The sequence below is a fragment of the Eurosta solidaginis genome, chromosome 1 (assembly GCF_040869045.1).
Source record: "Eurosta solidaginis isolate ZX-2024a chromosome 1, ASM4086904v1, whole genome shotgun sequence".
Classification (NCBI taxonomy): Eukaryota; Metazoa; Arthropoda; class Insecta; order Diptera; family Tephritidae; genus Eurosta; species Eurosta solidaginis.
Window position 1 is genome coordinate 24,603,409 of NC_090319.1, and position 14,041 is coordinate 24,617,449.

At 33.6% G+C, this 14,041-nt stretch overlaps 1 protein-coding gene across 3 annotated transcripts; it reads left to right on the top strand.

Annotated features, from left to right (window-relative positions):
* The first annotated feature begins 228 nt into the window (after window positions 1-228).
* On the top strand, window positions 229-10,163 carry sll (slalom). 3 transcript variants are annotated; one of them, XM_067783143.1, is made up of 7 exons: window positions 229-353; window positions 545-921; window positions 3,300-3,535; window positions 3,614-4,446; window positions 4,522-4,647; window positions 8,101-8,330; window positions 8,395-10,163. In XM_067783143.1, exons 2-6 carry the CDS (start codon window positions 890-892, stop codon window positions 8,269-8,271), a joined length of 1,398 nt encoding a protein of 465 aa, XP_067639244.1. In that variant the 5' UTR covers window positions 229-353; window positions 545-889; the 3' UTR covers window positions 8,272-8,330; window positions 8,395-10,163. The 3 variants fall into 3 exon arrangements, with proteins under 3 accessions (XP_067639244.1, XP_067639235.1, XP_067639253.1); XM_067783134.1 differs by having other exon boundaries at window positions 234-921; XM_067783152.1 differs by lacking the exon at window positions 8,101-8,330 and having other exon boundaries at window positions 234-921; window positions 9,769-10,163.
* Window positions 10,164-14,041: the final 3,878 nt, after the last annotated feature.

Here is a 14,041-nt window from a genome sequence, read left to right on the forward strand (position 1 = left end):
AAGTGAAGTTAAGTGTTGCTAAGTTTTGAGTAATAAGTAACATGCAATGTTAATTTAACAGAACTGTGACAGTTCTCAAGCCAAGTCAAGTCTATGCTAAGTATCAGTAATGGGTCCTTTTGCGTATCTGGATCGCGCTTCATTGGAACGCTAGTTTAAGTTAAACAACGCTGAATACAACTCCGAAATGAAATGTTTGCACAGCTGTTTCAATAAAGTGTAAAAATTTTTTTTCAACAGCCCCTACGTTTTTTTAGCTCTAGCCCATTCATGGCCCCACAAAATAACTAAAAGCCCACAAACAACAAGCCGATGTTTAAGTTAATTTCCATAAGTAACAACAGCATCAGCAGGTAGACACGAGTGGCATAAATTTGCAGACATAGAACAACACAAGATTGAGTTTTTCTGAACATAGTTTGTTTATAAGAATCAAAACTCATAAATATTTATAGCAGAACTTGAGCGCAACGCTCTCCCCCCGAGCTAAATATTTAGATAGCATATTGACATATTTCTTTGTTGTTTTACGTTTATCAAATAGTTAAAACCAGTTGTGTTGCGATAAGGCTATTGAACTTTTAACCACCGAATTAAGAAAGCCGGCACTCAATGATCAATCTATAAAAGAAATAGCTGGCAAACTAGAAAGTACTAAAAAAATAAGTTAAAAAGTGTAAACCAAACGGAATTCGCCAAGTCAGCAAATATGTTAAGCAAAAATTGTGTTAAATGCAATAAGTTTAGTAGTGAATGCGAGTACAAACAGATCGCGAATTAGATACTTTTGAGATTTTGCAGTGAAGCGCAGCTAAAACTAACTCGACAACGGAAACAGCCCCTAATTGTACAATCAAAAAAGTAAAATAAGCACAGAGCATAAGCAGTCATGGCGAAAATCGTACCAGATGTAGTTATTTGGTGAGTCCTTTATTATACCCGCACACAATCACATAGTTTAGCAAATCTGCACAAAGTTTGGCTTGGGTCAAATATTATTTGCTTCGGTACTTCTGTACGATAGCATGACACTCTTAATACAAGCCCAAAAATGTTGGGAGGGTTTTAAAAAAACGCGTTTGGTCCCAGGATTGCGAATCCGAAACGTAAAACAAACATTTTGAATGGTTCAAATGATATTAACGAAAGCCCGAAAGATAACCCCGGGTCCCTCCAAAACCGTGATCCATATTATTTTTTCACAGCACAGGTTTCTGCGTTGGCGGCGCTTTTAAAAAATTGCCCTGGCTGGTCCACCAATGAGGTGGTATCAACATTAAATTCGTGCAAAATCCCTTTGTACACAATTTTGTTTCCTCCTGTGTACAACATTAAAACAACCACATGAAAAGTTTCAGTTTCCTTTGCAAGTATATCTTCATCGACGCCAAATTTTTAATTTCCATTTTCGGATGCTGGGACCAAAACGCGTATTTTGACACCTCCCCCGATATTTTTAGACGGTGTATTAAGATGGTCATGCTGTCGTCTATAATTTCCTTCTTTTTATAAAAATCTGTGTGCAAAATTACATAGTATGTGATTGTTGTTTAGGATGCATATTAGGGTGGTCACTATAAATCAAATTAAAAAGTACTGCAACGAATTTAGTGAAACTCCGCTTATTTTACACCTACTAACGTTCGTATCGCTAAATTGTTGAATAAATAACTCCAATATTCAATAATGCAAAATGGTCCTTATTAGACTACTTTTAAAATACTTCACAATAACACTTATACTTTGCAACGGATAGCGTGCTTAAATCAAACTGATTGCTGCTTAGTCAGCTTTCGCCCCTTTTATATTCTTTGCTGTCTCGTTCGCATACTTCTAGGCGTTTCTTCTTCTAGAATTTACTACTTAGTTACCAGTTATAAACTTACTAGCTATAAACTACAGATGCAAGTTTTTAGCCTCTCGCATAGCCATATGCGGGTGTATATGTGAGTAATCCACCAATAATTGTATACTTTCCGCTGCTTACACATATGTGTAGACATAATCATTGATTTGTTTATGTACATACAAGTGACTGCTTAGTATCGGCTTAGAGATGATAATATCCCTTAGTGTTGCTAATATTCGTCCCAATATTGTTTTAGACGGCAATGTCTAGGTCAAATATCACATATTAATTTTGTGCCCGATTGAAGACGGTTAAAGGGTCAAATTTATAAAACTTAGATTGCACTATTAAGACTATATATATTTGATTCTGAACTTTAATCCTGAGCCGCTATGTCCAGCTATGGTATTATCAATTTTGTTATTAGAATTAAAAAAGGTTCTAAGGTTATACCATTTCTATAGGCAAATTTTTTTTTAAAAAAGAAAATGCTATTAGTTTTGACCACTGGGTTGTGTAGCGCAACCCTCTCAAGGGGTTGTCAGTGCAATATATAGATTCTCCAACCCAATTGACAACCTCACCTACGCGTGGCGAATCTTGTTTCATTAACAGACGAGGCTCTGTCGACTCCAAGCTCCTCACGGAACTAGATGGGAGGGAGGGGGGTATGGGCTGAAGGTTTAATGTGGTTGTTGTTGTTGTAGCAGTGGTTTAAAGTGGTCATATAAATTGTTCCCGAGATGGTCGGGCTAGACCTCAATGGTACTACATCGATAACACGATAACACTCACCAAAGCCTTCGGGAGTGTCTTTATCGTTAATACAAAAACAACAACAACAACAACCACTGGGCGACACTCTCGTAACCGTCTCAAGTCGGGACCAAAATTTATATGTGAAATTTTTGACCTAGGTATTACCGTCTGAGCATGTAAGACTGGTAAAAATTGCATGAAAGTACATAAGCATATATTGTAACGTATGTACTTCTGAATTTTGTTTTCCTTTTTGATCTATCAATTGTTTTTGTTTTGTTAATAAACCATGAGCACTTGGGAATGTCAAACAAAGTAATTGACAATAAACAAAAAATCCAGCATTATCAGTGATTTGCACCAGATGGCGCAACACTGAATAAATATAGTTGGTAAAAAGGAATAGAAGTAGCAAATTTGCCAGTCAAACAAACCACCGCTGTATAGCTAAATGGTTAGCGCAGCATGCCAAAAGTGTACTGATGATGAAGGCTTAGCACCCTTCGAAATGGATCTATCTGCGCAGCTATGGCAGGTTGTCTGAAAAATTTTCTAGTTACTATTCCAAAAAAAAATACAATTTTTCAAATTTAGAAAAATTAAAAAATAACAATAATTATCATTAGAAAAAATTATTGTTCTGGCCTTGAGCTCGAATCGAACCTGAATCATTTTTGATCTATCTTTATAGCGGCTTTGTTGTCATGGCGCTTTTGCTGGTGCATTTCTTCTCCGACATACTACGTCTCTCCTTAGGTGGATATTATACACATGCTACACTTTCACAACTTGTCGAATCTCAATCCAGCAAAGATTATGCATGGTTGTTAAAACTGCTGGCCAATTGCTTTGGCTATAGTTGTGTTTTTGTACCTGGCTATCTTATTTACAAATATGTTAAACGCACAAAATATCTGGAGAAAAGTGGTAAGATAGATTTAACAACTTATACATATGTATGTTTATTTTGATAACTTTTTTCTGTCTACATTCAATCTTCTGTAGAAAAAACATGCATTTATACAGCGGTTAGCATGTGCATTACTGGCACTCCTGGCACTGAACTTGACTATTCTGAACAGTTACAACGTAAACCCATAGAACCACAACTTAAACCGCAACAATATAATGGCACAGAAAAACGCACAAAATCTCAAGAGACTGTACTACTATGCTGGTGTTTTGGCGGACTTATGATCTCTTATTTAACATGGGGTGTATTGCAGGAAAAAATTATGACGCAACAATATTTTAATTACGATGGACAACCAAGTAATTTTAAAGACTCTCAATTTCTTGTCTTCTGTAATCGTCTTTCAGCGTTTATGTGTGCCATAGTAACGTTACATATAAAACGTACACCCGGACGTCATTATACACCACTCTATAAATACTCATTTGCATCATTTTCGAATATAATGAGTGCATGGTTTCAATATGAGGCACTCAAATTTGTTAGCTTCCCGACGCAAGTATTAGCGAAAGCATGTAAAATTATACCCGTTATGTTGATGGGTAAACTTATATCGAAAAATAAATATGATTGGTATGAATATGTATCAGCTATACTAATATCATTGGGTATGATATTTTTTATGACTGGATCAGCAAATAGCACTAAAGCTAGTAGTGTAACAACATTTACTGGTATCTTTTTGCTTACAATGTACTTAACTTGCGATAGTTTTACAGCGAATTGGCAAGATGATCTTTTTAAGAATTATGAAATTTCATCATTACAAATGATGGCTGGTGTGAATCTATTTTCAACTATATTTACTGCAACTTCATTATGGGTACAAGGCGGTTTTATAGATTCGTTAGCATTTGCAAGTGAAGTGAGTAATTAATTTTTTATACCTAGTTGACATACCTCTACATATTTTCATAATTTTTTTTTAATTTATTTACAGCATCCGAAATTCATATTCGACGCACTTACAATATCTATGTGCTCGGCTGTTGGTCAATTATTCATTTTCTATACAATATCTGTGTTTGGCGCTGTTGTATTTACTATCATTATGACATTGCGACAGGTGAGTTCAAATAAGAATAGTTTGGACTAGAGCTTACGATTTCTTCTCGAACACAAGCGAGATTTTCGAGACTCGAGAAATAGAGAACTCAACTTCTCGGGAGATTCTCGTGTCTCGAAGTACTCGTAAATCTCGCGAGCTTCTCGACATTCTTACTTAATCGCTGTATGGACAGTATTTATACACTTGGTTTTTTTTTTACTTGTGACTGTTTGATTATATTACTTCAATGACATTTAACTCAAAACAAATTTATCATACATATAATTTTGTTCGTAAGGCTCGCGAGATTCTCGAATCTCGAATTACTCTTAATACTCGCGATCTTCTCGACTTTCAATTCAGTCGCTGAATTGGCAATATTCTATACATTCCGAGGTTTTTTACTTGTGGTTTTGTGGACTTTTTGGCTTGTACTCCAGAAGAAATCGTAAGCTCTATATAAAACAGCCAATGACTCGATTAGGTTGAATGTCGAGAAGCTCGCGAGCCTTACGAGTAACTCGAGATTCGAGAATCTCGCGAGCCTTACGAGTAATTCGAGAATCTCGCGAGAAGGCGAGACTCGCGAGAAATCTCTTTTCGAATATGTTCGAGAAATCGTAAGCTCTAGTTTGGACTCGTTAGCGATAAAGTCATAACCAACAATTTTTTTTGTTAGTTTCTTTTCTACACCGAAATATAAATATGTAATTATATGGTAGCTTCGAATATTTTGTCTTATCAGTAAAGCAAAAATAGAAGTTTAAACAAATTTTCAATTTACATAATTCGTTACAGATACACCTGTGCGCAAGAAAATGCGAGCATAATACTTGTTAATCTTTTCTTTTTTGTTTTAGACAATTTTAGAAAAAAAAATATTGTTTCGAAAAAACTAGCATTAGTTCGGAAAATTTTAGGTCTTTTAGTCTTGGTTTTTCTACCCGTGCAAATAGCCAATCCTATAGCGAAAACTCAGGAAAAAAGTTTCAAAAATTTTACAAGTTTATGCAACTTAGATCGAAATCAAGCTGAAGGCGCAAAATAGTGTTTATTACTGAAATTTTTGTTTGTTTTTAATTGGAAATATATTTACTCCCTTATTCATACAAAATAAAATAGGTTTATGAACCTGCTCTTAATGGAAATTTTTATGAAAATGTTATTTTAAAATAGTCTAAAACCGTTTATATTTTTTGTGAATAAGAAAGTTAATCTAGTTATAACTCTTTTGTGTGCTCTTTCTTTGTTTTTGTTTGCATTCACAAGTCCCTGAAGATGATTTCTAATTGAAATCGAAATATCGACAAAATAAATAAATACAACATATATGGTATACTTAATTGCATTTTTATTATTAATATATATGTGTGGCCTAGAGCTCGGAAATTCTTCTTGATATAACTTTTGAAAGGCCGAAAATAAAAATAAAAACAACATCAATTATAAATCTCATAGCTTTATTTTGCATAACTTGTAGCTTATCTACCTGAGATTCATTGGCAATAAAGAATATTGTGAACAATATATGAAATGCGGCTCTACGATGGATTTATACACTTTCAGTTTGTATTTTCTACTGATAAATTTGCATGACCTCTTCCAAAAACCAATTTTCTTGCCTATTTTGGCAACTATATAATCAATATGATCATTAAATTTTAATTTGTTATCAATCTGAACCCCTAAGAACTTGAAAGTTTTAACTTCGTTAATGTTTGAGTTCATTATTTTTAGCTCGATATTACAAGATTCCTTGTTCATTGCTCTGGATATGACCATAAAATGAGTTTTATTAACATTAAGTTTAAGCTTATTGTTACAAAGCCACCTGTATAGCGAGTTCAAGTCTTCCTGCATTTTGCTCCTAGCTAACATGATATCCATTTCACTTACTTCGAGCAATGCGTCATCCGCAAACAGCTTTTTTTACTATGTTTTAGCGCCGAAGATATATCATTTATTTTGTAACGAATTTACGGAAATTCCACTTATTTGCAACCTTCTACTAACGTTCGTGTCGCTAAACTGTTGAATAAATTACTCCAATAAATAACTCCAATTCAATAATGCAAAATGGTCTTTATTAGACTACTTTGAAAATACTCCACAATAACACGTATACTTCGCAACTGATAGCGTGCTTAAATCAAACTGATTGTTCATGCCTCAGCTTGTGCTGCTATTATACCCGTCGGTTTCCGCGTTCGCATACTTCTAGGCATTTCTTCTTCTAGAATTTACTACTTAGTTACCAGCTATAAACTAAAGATGCACGTTTATAGCAATATGCGCGTGTATATGTGAGTAATACTTCCACCAATGATTGCATACTTTTGTGAGTATCTCAGATATGTGCATGTGCTTTCGCGTATCTCTCCGCTGCTTGTATGTACATATGTGTAGACATAATGATTGATTTGTTTATGTACATACCAGTGACTGCTTAGTATCGGCTTAGAGATGATAGTAAATTTTGTAACCAAGCAAATATTTCCTTAAAATGCAACATAAATAGAAATAAAAAATGTATAAAATAATGTTTAGTATTGCACCTAGGTTGGTATTGATTGAGCGCGAGGAGAATATAAATGTGAAAGCGATTCGGATGCAATTAAGGGACAGTCCCAACCCTTTGGAGCTAAATTATTCACTGTAAGCTAAAAATTACTATTTTCAGCACTTTTGAATAACAAGTTGATTTTTTTTCAATTAGCTTTCGCCAATATTACAGGCTAAACAAGCCGACATTCTAACATTTTCTAGATATTTTTACCAACTCCTTGCCACCATTGAAGCAAAAATTTGGAGTTCCACCAATTGTAAAGTAAAGTACATGTCTTCGTTTTTTCGCATAGGGAAAAGGCGTTGGAAAGGACCATGAAGTGGGTTGTAGCCAATCTTGTTTCAGTGAGGTGCTCAACACTTTGGAACCGTTGCTTTGTCCACAATGGATAACTTGGCCGACTGATACGTTGTCATAAAAAATTGAATTTACATACTTAGCCATACAGGAATTTCACTTTTTCCACTCAGCTTCCGATTGTGCATTATTTATTGATTTATTTCTAATAATAAAAGTACATATAATTATAAGAGTATCAAATTTTAAATCAAAAAATTACTTTCATTTTGTTTTCCTCTCGTTCGCCTGTAAAATATAAGTGAACAAATAAATTTGGGTTTCCCCGCTGTGCATTTCGCCCCGAAATCTTTTTCGAACACGAAAAATTGTTTCGCCACCCTCTGTGATAGGGTGAACAAAAACTGTGAATATTTTCAAGTGAAAATAAAACTCGCGATAAGGGTGAATATCACATTAAAATGCTTATATGACCTATTTTCCGACTTAAAAATACCGTACGAGTATTTATACAACTTTTTGTTAACACTAAATTTGTACTTTGGAAAGTTTTCTATAAACATATTTACATATAAACAACTGTTTTAAATTTATTCTCTACATTTCAGGCGTTTGCCATATTACTTTCTTGTTTGATCTACAAACATCATATATCAGCATTAGGCGTATTCGGCATTTTGGTTGTATTCTTTGCGGTCTTTATGCGTTCTTATGGCAAACAACGGATGAAAGCTATACGCAAACGCGCCGAAGCGCATAAACCAAAAATGGCTGCGTAGTTGCTACAGCTGGAGCAGTTAAGGGACAGTTCTAACCCTTTGGAGCCAAACGATTCACTGTAAGCTAAAAATTACTATTTTCAGCACTTTTGAATAACAAGTTAATTTTTTTTTTTCAATTAGCTTTCGCCAATATTACAGGCTAAACAAGCCGGCATTCTAATGTTTGCTAGATATTCTTACCAACTCTCTGCTACCATTGAGCAAAAATTTGGAGTTCCACCAATTGTAAAGTTGAGTACATGTCTTCGCTTTTTCGCATAGGGAAAAGGCGTTGGAAAGGACCATGAAGTCTTAGCCAGTCTTGTTTCAGTGAGGTGCTCAATATTTTGGAACCGTTGCTTTGTCCACAATGGATTGCCGACTGATACGTTGTCATAAAAAATAGAATTTAGCAATACAGGAATTTCACTTTTTTCCACTTAGCTTCCGATTGTGCATTATTTATTGATTTATTTATAATAATAAAAGTACATATAATTATAAGAGTATCAAATTTCAAAACAAAAAATTAATTACATTTTGTTTTCCTCTTGTTCCCGCTGTTCATTTCGCCCGAACAAGGAGTTGCCGATAAGGTGAAATATTTTTCGAACACGAAAATTTTTTTCGCCACCCTTTGCGATAGGGTGAACAAAAACTGTGTATATTTTCGGGTGAAAATAAAACTCGCTATAAGGGTGAATGCCTTGCATTTATAGGTACTACACAAACAAAATTGTATGTTTACTATTAAGTTTTTCGTTTTTAAGTAAGATTGTGTAAATTTTTGTTTAGTAAATGTTAAACAGTTTTGTATGTAAAAAGTACAAATTATTTTTTATTATGTAATGCTTAAAACATTTGTGAAGTTATCAATACAAAAATAACTTTTATTTCTAAGCCCCTTTATTCATAAAAAATAAAATAAGTTTAAAACTTTTTTAATTTTATAAATAAAAGTCTTTAATATATCGACTGCTTGGAGTGCAAACCTGCTAACTTGCACTGAAAATCCAGGCATATACATACATATATCGTCTGCATGTCATATACATTTACATTACAAATGTACATACATATATTTAAGGTTTAATTTATTCAGTCTATGATCAGAAATAATCTTACAGGCTAGATACAAAAGTAATTAAAAACTAAATAATGAACTTGTGTACTACACGAAAAACGTAATATTTGCTGTATATACATACGTGCATATATAGTGTAAGCTATAAGTATCCTGTGTCATATTGTCACTGCTACTGCAAATTGTGCTAAACTTGCATGTTTTTAAAGGGCCAATTAAACTTCCTTAACCCTAACGTGATCGGTTAATGGTGCCTTAACCTAAAAATCGTGAAAATTTCATAAAAATGAAGAAAACGCAAAAAATTACAAACATATTCCACATATTTTTTTTTTATTCCACAAAAATTAAGTCTCTTAGTCATAACGTATCCAAAACAATAAATAAAATATACAAAAAGATATTAAATTCACCAACTCAAATATTTTTAGGTTATGGATATGGCGAGAAACCAAAAACCAATTGGTTGGCTATGATATGGTTATGGCGTTAGCGTTATGGTATGGCACCATTAATCGATTACATTGATTTCTATAAGGTAGGTTCGATCACCTGTTTCATCTGGTTATGGTTTTATGGTTATAAATCACCATTAATTGGCCCTTAAAAATGATTCGAATTTAAGTGTCTCCATGTATGTACATATGTATTTATGTTTTAGTAGATCGCCAGTTATTACATATTCTCTTATTGACAAAATATTTTGCACAGCCTAGATCAGGTATGAATTAATACAATTCGCTTAGTATTTACAAAATTTGAACCAAAACTGAGTTGAAAATGCAATAAAACCTTCCCTACGTTTATTTGTAACAATCAAAAAAAATATGTAGGGTTAAATACCCTACTATATAAATAAAATACCCTACTATATAAATAAAATACCCTACTATATAAATAAAAATATATAAGCCCAGATTTACCGCACTAGTATTATTTTTATTATCAATATAATAAAAACAAGTAAGAAAGGCTAAGTTCGGGTGTAAACGAACATTACATACTCAGCTAAGAGCTTTGGAGACAAAATAAGGGAAAATCACCATTTAGGAAAATGAACAAATTCGAACAAGAAAATCGTAATAAATTCCAGCGCACGGAGCAAGCAGGGCGAACTAGGGTTCCAAAGGCAACAGCAACTACGGTACCGCGAAACGACGCTGTACGAGTACCAAATAGCGACATTTGGTGGTATCATCGCACCTTTGGGAACCAGGCCACAAAATGTCGACCGCCTTGCAGTTATACGCCAGCACGCACGGAAAACTAGTCAGTCCTCCGATCAAAGCGGCTACCACGGAGGCTAGCCAACACACGAGCCGTCTCCTTATACTGGACAAAATTTCATCTTTAAAATTTTTAATCGATACTGGGGCCAAAATTTCAGTGGTACCCAGATGTAATAACGACCCGGCGCTACCTTCGAAAAATAGTATAGTAAAACGGCATAGTTTCAACAATTACGGCCGCTCATTTTAGGAGGGGAGTGATGTAGGGTTAAATACCCTACTATATGGTTTGGGCGTGTTGTATGACAACGCTGCGCAAGAAGTTTCTAGATATAAAAAATACAACTCTGTTGAGTATTCGCTTGGAGTTATAACGCAATATTATTTTTATTCTTTTAATGTACAAACATTGACATTGTAAATTTAGTTATATTTTAATAAACTTTTGAGGAATCAATAAAGATTCCTAAAAATATATAAGCCCAGATTTACCGCACTAGTAGTATTTTTATTATCAATATAATAAAAACAAGTAAGAAAGGCTAAGTTCGGGTATAACCGAACTTTACATACTCAGCTAAGAGCTTTGGAGACAAAATAAGGGAAAATCACCATTTAGGAAAATGAACCTAGGGTAACCCTGGAATGTGTTTGTATGACATGGGTATTAAATGGAAGGTATTAAATAGTATTTTAAAAGGGAGTGGGCCATAGTTCTATACGTGGACGTCATTTCAGGATATCGCCATGAAGGTGGACTAGGGGTGACTCTAGAAAGTGTTTGTACGATATGGGTATCAAATTCAAGGTATTAATGAGGGTTTTAAAAGGGAGTGGTCCCTAGTCGTATATGTGAAGGCGTTTTCGAGATATCGACCAAAACGTGGACCAGGGTGACCCAGAACATCATCTGCCGGGTACCGCTAATTTATTTATATATACAATACCACGAACAGTATTCCTGCCATGATTACAAGGGCTTTTGATTTCGCCCTGCAGAACTTTTTCAATTTCCTCTAATTAATATTATAGGTATCACACCCATTTTACAAAGTTTTTTTCAAAGTTATGTATACTTTGCGTCAAAAAACCAAACCAATCACTATGTTTTATCCTCTTTTTTCGTATTTGGTATAGAATTATGGCATTTTTTTCATTTTTCGAAATTTTCAATATCGAAAAAGTGGGCGTGGTCATAGACGGATTTCGCCCATTTTTAATACCAAGATAGAGTGAGTTCAGATAAAAACGTGAACTAAGTTTAGTAAAGATATATCGATTTTTGTTCAAGCTATCGTGTTAATGGCCGAGCGGAAGGGCAGACGGTAGACTGTGTATAAAAACTGGGCGTGGCTTCAACCGATTTCGCCCATTTTCACAGAAAACAGTTATCATCATAGAAGCAATGCCCCTACCAAGTTCAACATGGCTTGGTAAATTTTTGTTCGACTTATGCCATTAAAAGTATTCTAGACAAATTAAATGAAAAAAGGCGGAGCCACGCCCATTTTGAAATATTCTTTTTTTTTGTATTTTGTTGCACCATATCATTACTGGAGTTGAATTTTGACATAATTTACTTATATACTGTAAAGATATACAATTTTTTGTTAAAATTTGACTTAAAAATTTTTTGTTTGAAAAGTGGGCGTGTTCGTCATCCGATTTTGCTAATTTTTATTTAGCACACATATAGTAACAGGAGTAACGTTCCTGTCAAATTTCATCATGATATCTTCAACGACTGCCAAATTACAGCTTGCAAAACTTTTAAATTACCTTCTTTTATAAGTGGGCGGTGCCACGCCCATTGTACACAATTTTACTAGTTTTCTATTCTGCGTCAAAGGGTCAACTCACCTACCAAGTTTCATCGCTTTATCCATCTTTGGTAATGAATTATCGCACTTTTTCCGTTTTTTTAAATTTTCGATATCGAAAAAGTGGGCGTGGTTATAGTCCGATTTCGCTCATTTTAAATAGCGATCTGAGAAGAGTGCCCAGGAACCTACACACCAAATTTCATCAAGATACCTCAAAATTTACTCAAGTTATCGTGTTCACTGACAGACAGACGGACGGACGGACATGGCTAAATGAATTTCTTTTTTCGTCCAGATCATTTTGATATATAGAAGTCTATATCTATCTCAATTAGTTTATACCGTTACCGGGTACCGTTATGAGAACAAAGTTAATATAGTCTGTGAGCTCTGCTCAGCTGAGTATAAGAAAAGTGAAACATTACACTTTTTTATGAAGCTGTTGAGCCGTGCTATAGCTAATCTGGGCTCTTATATATTTTTTACAAAAATTTAATTTTTTTCTTTTGTACACAGATTTACACCGAAACGTCTATTTTTTTAAATCACTTCTAATCGCTAAAAGACGCACTATCACCATTATGTGTGGCAAATTTTGTTAATCAGAAAATAAGCATGGAATATCTGGCGGTCCTCAGTTCTTACTCTTATAATATTTATGTGCAGCTTTTTTAAGTCATACAAGAATCAATTAGTAAAGTTTTAAAACAAGAGTTTCCGCTCTTTGCTAAAGTAATACCAAACATGTAACTTAGTTGCGAAATCTTTTTAATCAAACGCATGTAAGAATTTGTAAACTGTACTAATTTAATCAAAGCTGAGAAGAAAACATTAATATTTAAAGCATTATTATTTGTAATGTGAATGTAAAAACTTAGTGTATTAATTTTTGTAATGTATTGTCAATGAAAAGTTCCAATTTATAAAAAAAAAAAAATATGGGTGGATTTTTGTATTTTCATAGTCGAAACTAAGTAGGACTTCAATAAAATATTAACGTTTGACGAAACTTTCAGCGGTTCTATCACTTAAGAAACTGTATCTAAATTTTAATACCAACTTTATTGTGAGTTAACAAAATAATACGTGTCCTCAGGCTTGTGAAGATGGAGATAGGATTGGTAATGAATTGATTGAGAGGATAATTTAATTGGTAATGATTGTTTTAATTTTTTTATTTACATGCAACATTGATTAATTACGATGAAAAGAAATCTCAATATTTTATTTTTATCAAAAAATAGTAAACAAATAAAACAATCCAACAATTTTTTGTAATTGTGATTATTATTTATATTGCTGATTTTTGATAGCCTTGTAAGTACTTATTATTGTACAAAATTTAATGAGCTGATAGGCCTTAGTTAAATAAAACACAATATTTAAAGTTGTGTTTTAGTTTTACTTCGTCGATATTTCGATTTCAGTCTGAAATCATCTTCAGGACTGTCAAACACAAATAGAAAAAAGGACTATTAGAATAATATTATATTTTGCATATAGGTATATAATAAAGCAACTTACACATATGACTATGTTTGATCGACTGATCAGATGTTCAAAAATTAAGTATAATAAAGCATAACAACGAAAGTAAACAATAGAAAATACCGCAAGTGTAAACAAATTTTTGCAATAACAATAATACATAG